Below are 5,535 nucleotides of genomic sequence, written 5' to 3'. Positions count from 1 at the left end.
TGGGTAGGAATCGGGTTGAAATCTCAAACAAATCTCAGTTTCGACCATTTAGGCACATGCAGTACTGTCATGCACACTAGTAGGAGGTTGGATCAATCAATGGGTGGCCGCCGGGTCTCAGTGAGGGTGAGGGCCAAGGAGGCTGGTACAACTGACTGTGAATCAGAGTTTTAATGTCTCTTGATAACTCAGGTGACTGTCAACGTCCCTATGAAGAAAACAACAACCCATGAATAAAACCACAGGAAAAGATCCAAAAATGCATAACGGCTGTGAGGTGTCTATTAATAGTACAGATTGACGAATAAAATGAATGTAGGATAAATTTGTACACTTTATAGCTCAGCTAACAGTCACAATCAGAACCAGTCATTTTTTAATTTTCCTGCGCCTCATAAAAAGTGAGACAAAAAATAACCTGTTATATTGTTATCACTTATTGCCATGGTGTTATTACGTACCATATATTGTTCAACGTGGATGCACATGAATTATATGATATTAAAATGTACCTTTTCAGCAATTATTTTGGCTAAATGATCTTTTGTTGTTTCAGCTGGCTCACAACTCACATTGTCATATATTCATTGTCAGCTGAGACGCTCTGTGGGATTGCAATAAATATTGAGCCGCATTTACCTAACAGCAAAACTAATTATGGCACAGGATTCATACAGCTGGTCCGTGTTTATCATTAATCCAAACAATACTCCATAGGATTGCAAATGAATGGAAAGAGGCCCGGTAGCTGATCTACTCCATAGGATTGCAAATGAATGGAAAGAGGCCCGGTAGCTGATCAGTTGGTAGAGCACTCCATGGATTTGTGATCCCATGGTCTCGGGTTCGAATCCGGGCCAGGCCAGACACAGGTCAACTTATTGTGCAGACTCAGAGACGGTATCCATGCATGTTCTAGCCCCATGTCACCACTGTGGCACGTAAAAGACATTGGTCATTCTGCCATAAGGGCGGGTGGCTGATTATAATACACCTAAACACGCACACGGGTGACCTGGGTATTGGCACAGTTGCTGCTAGCTTTCCACTGAGAGGAAGCGACCCAAATTTCCCAGCGATGGGACAATAAAGTTCTGGAAATAAAAATGAGAAAAATAAATATTGAACCAGCTGCATGATAAAGATTAATCTAGTAGCAAAAATATTGACTGGTTCTTTTGTTTGTGTGTCTCTTCAGGGCTCTCACTTCACCTATGATGATGACAGCTATATCAACAAAAAGTTGCCCAAAGAATTGGTTCTCAGGTAGGTTCCAGTTGGTTTGTTCTTTTTGGATCTATTCTGAGAGAGAAAGAGAGCTAGTGAGGGACAAGACAAGACAAGACAAAATCTTTATTATCGAGGGTAATAGATAAGCAAGAATATTGCTTTTTTACATCCAGCCCTCACCCTAATATAGGGTCAACACTTAGAACAGAAAACAATATAATTAAAGAACTATCACATCAAACTTAATACATTTTAACTGTATATACATACAGATACAAATTTAAAAATAAATTGTCATACTGCATTTTAAGTACAATTTCCAATGATAAAAAGTGTAAAATGAGAGAGAGAGAGAGAGTGTGAGAGTTTGTGTGTGTGTGTGCGCATGTGTGTCTATATAAATGTCACAGTGTGTGTGTGTGTGTGTGTTTGAGGGAGAGGGAGAGATGAAATTAATGCATAGAGTGAGAGTGTGTGTGTGTGTGTGTGTGTGTGTGTGTGTGTGTGTGTGTTTGCATTGTGAACCAACAGTTTTACCAAATCAATGAGGGATGACAAGATTTGACATGATAATGGGGACATGTTTCATATAAATAGTTGACTGATACTGTTAGTGTTACATTACTGGTACACTATCAGAAATTGAACATACATTTTTAAATACACATACAACATAAGCACAAACACAGTGATACTGATAGGGTGAACAAGAAACAGAGTGTTAAAAGGTGGGGGGGGGGGGGGGGGGGGCAGAGATTGGGGGGTGGGGTGGAGAGGGGTATGAGGGGGGGGGGGGAGGATCGAGGGATGGGGTTGGGGGGAGAGGTGAGTGAGAGAGAGATATAAGTCTCGATGAAGGTGGAGACAAATTCGAGTAAAGTGATTGGTTTGTACATCGCAGTCTGCCTACTTCTGTTGTAGAATATTTTCCTTTCTGGACGTGGTCACCTTGTGTCGATGTGCACAAGTGTGTAAGGTGAGTGGTGCGAGCATTAATTTCCAGGATTACAATCAGATATGTACATTGGTTTTTTTTCCATTCTGGATTGATAATTTGGCATTTTAGAAATTAATTTCTATTTGATCAGCTAATTTTGTTGGGCAATATCATATCATAGGAAAATTGGTTAATTTTACCTTTTATTGTGTCGGAGACAATTTTGTGTGAGGAGTTTAAATTAAAGTTTTTGTTTTGGTTTCAGTGTAAGTAGTTTTAGTTTCTTAAATTGTTTTCTTTCATTATAGTTTTTATTTAGATGTTTGTTATTCCTGCGTCCAGTTTATTAAGGTGGAGTCTGGATCTTGGCAGGAGATGGTGTGTGTTTGCGTATACATGTATGTGTGTGTGCATGCATGCATCTGCACTTTTGTTTGCACAAAGCTATACCCATGGCTACATTGTTTATGCTGTGTCTTTTGGTTATTGTTCTTAAAAAAGTTTGATATTCCCCGACAGACATGGAACCTCCTGGCCCTAGATGGAAGCAACTGGCAGAGAGTTGACCTCTTTGAGTTCCAGAAAGATGTAGAGGTAATTTAAATACATAAGCAATATGTCACCGACAGACAGACACACACACACACACATGCATGTATGTAGACACTCAAGCATGCACAGACGTACGCATGCTTGCTGATGGCATGCAGACATGCACGCATGCACACACACACATGCACACACACGCACGCACGCACACATGCACTCACACACACACACTCGCACACACACACTCGCACACATGCACACACACACACACACACACACACACACACACACACACACACACACACACACACACACACACACACACACACACACACTCTCACTCACTCACTCACACATACACACACACACAAACACACTCACGTAATCACTATCATCTTCAGTCTTTCAGCGGAAACAACAAAAATCATGCATTATCATAATTTATGTAAACAGTATATTATTGAATGTATTAACTGTGTTTCAGGGCCCTGTGGTAGAAAACCTGTCCAAGAGATGTGGAGGGTTCCTCAAGTCACTCAGTCTAAAAGGCTGTCAAGTCATCACAGATCATGCCTTAGGGTATAACACTTTTCCTTTCTTCCTTTCTTTTACTTTACTGCCACACTAAGGTAAAGGCAAGGTAGTAGCTGCCCTCCCCTGTTTGACAGCAGCTGTTCTGTAGAGGTTCTGCTGAGATGTATAGCTCAAACATTCAATGGCTGAGAGACACTTGTCGGCTTTAGAGAGTTGTCACTACAGTTGATTTGGTTTGACTACTGTTTTTTCCTGTTTTTCTCTTGTAAACTTTTGTGTTTAGTACTGTACTTGCGTTTGAATGGCTTTGCCTTCAAACATAATTTGTGTGTTTTGTGCAATTGGGTACAGAACTTACTACCTAAACTTCTAGAGTTCATGAGTTAGAAGCAAAAGCTGTATGCTGAAGTTTTGGTGTTTTAATGGTGCGCTCATGCAGTTACAAAACTAAGTACATGTAGCTGTGAACTTCTAGGATATTTGAGGTAGAAGCCAATCTGTTATTGTATATATATGTACTGAAGTGTTTGGTAAATTGTGCATGGCATGTTCTGGTACGTAAAGAATGAACACAATATTTTCAAGGTTGTGCTGGGTGTAAAATTAATGTCTTTTTTATGTGCATCTTTTGTATTATTCATAAGGGTGTGTTCATCATCTTTGCTGTATTCTTGAGCTGTGCGATTATGTTTTCATTTGTTAATTTGTGGGACAGAGACAACTTACTTATTGTGCTTTCTTGTTTGTATTTCCAGTATATTTGCTGAACAGTGCAAAAATATAGAGACCCTCATTCTGAACAACTGTAAAAAGATAACTGATGCGTGAGTATTTCATCTTACGTGTGTGTGTGTGTGTGTGTGTGTGTGTGTGTGTGTGTGTGAGTGTGTGTGAGTGTGCGTGTGGGTGGGTGTGTGTGTGTGTGGGTGCATGTGTGTGTGTGTGTGCGTGTGAGTCAGTGTGGGAGTCAGTGTACACTGTGAACCAACAGTTTAACCAACAGAATAAAGGATGACAAGATTTGATGGGATCATGGGGTTGTAATTAAGCTTTGTTTTGTGACTGAGTTAGCTAGCATCAGTGGCCACTAATCTCTAGCTCTAAGTGTTATTTATTTTGACTGTGGTTTAAACAAGCTGCGGTCAACACTTATTTGTGAATCTGAAAATCCTTAATCCCCCTGCGAGGTCAGTTATAATACCTCACGGCTGATCTTTGTCTTCACTGCTTGCATCTACCGATATAAAAGTTTGAAATACATTTTACTGTAGTAGGTTGAACTAGTACTTAGCTAAAATAGAGGACGTACATCGCGGCATTCACTGACTAATGAAACTGAAGAGAATGTTGTGTTCCGGTCTGAATAGATGAGGGATTCTTACTATGGTACGTGTTTCAGTGTGTTCATGTGAGAGTTTATGACTTCACAGTCACTGAACTCGGTAGCTGAACTTGCCTTGTACTATTTTGAATGGATCCGTCTAAATGGATCCCTGTTGTTTGATGCTTTCCAGGACATGCAAGAGTTTAGGTCAATACAGTCACCGGCTGCGAAAACTGGATGTCAGTTCCTGTCCCAACCTTACTGACACGTCACTGCAATACATCAGGTGAGAGTGATTGACAGCTGCCAGTAATTTGCCCCCAGCTTGTGTGTCTGCCATGCAAGGGGAGAAAACTGTGCATGACAACAGAGAAAATCAGTATGGAAGGCATTGAAAGTGTTGGATGATTTGCAATTTTTGGATGTTATCAGGTTTTAGATGATCAAAATCATTTTCAGATGGAACTGGACTTTTGGTCACATATTTGCTGACATTGACATATCATTGTGCATAATTGTTCCACATGTAACGACATTTACACAGATATTATTACTATTTTGCAGTAATTGGTTTAAAAACTAACTGTTGTGTCATTTTACAAGTGCGCTTACGCAGATAGTTTCTCCCTTTTTCAGTACTGGCTGTGAAAATGTGAAATACTTAGACATATCATGATGCGTAATCTATGCGTTTTAAACGATGGAGTACCAACATATCTCCATCCAGCAACAGGATGCAAGTCCATACTAGATCTAGTTATTTGCGACACCTCTCTTGTTCTAGACTTTGAATTTAAAGTCTATGATGACACATGTGGTAGCGATCATTTCCCTATCTTGATGTCTCAAATAGATGGATTGGAAGAAGCTTCCCCCAGAGATGGAACCTGAACAAGGCAAACTGGCTGTCTTTTACTGCCGAATGTTCTGTCCAACTCACAGAAGACACTGTCTTTGATGG

At 40.2% G+C, this 5,535-nt stretch overlaps 1 protein-coding gene across 1 annotated transcript; it reads left to right on the top strand.

Annotated features, from left to right (window-relative positions):
* Positions 1 to 1,122: 1,122 nt before the first annotated feature.
* LOC138957475 (F-box/LRR-repeat protein 20-like) lies at positions 1,123 to 4,860 on the top strand (the record flags this gene model as incomplete). The annotated part of the gene is made up of 6 exons (XM_070328596.1): positions 1,123 to 1,266; positions 2,152 to 2,206; positions 2,687 to 2,761; positions 3,201 to 3,295; positions 4,006 to 4,074; positions 4,765 to 4,860. Coding segments are annotated over exons 1-6 (521 nt in total), but the record flags the coding sequence as incomplete, so codon positions are not given.
* Between the last annotated feature and the right edge of the window lie 675 nt (positions 4,861 to 5,535).

The sequence above is a fragment of the Littorina saxatilis genome, unplaced genomic scaffold, assembly GCF_037325665.1.
Source record: "Littorina saxatilis isolate snail1 unplaced genomic scaffold, US_GU_Lsax_2.0 scaffold_2371, whole genome shotgun sequence".
NCBI lineage: Eukaryota > Metazoa > Mollusca > Gastropoda > Littorinimorpha > Littorinidae > Littorina > Littorina saxatilis.
This window is presented reverse-complemented; position numbering and strand designations above follow the sequence as displayed.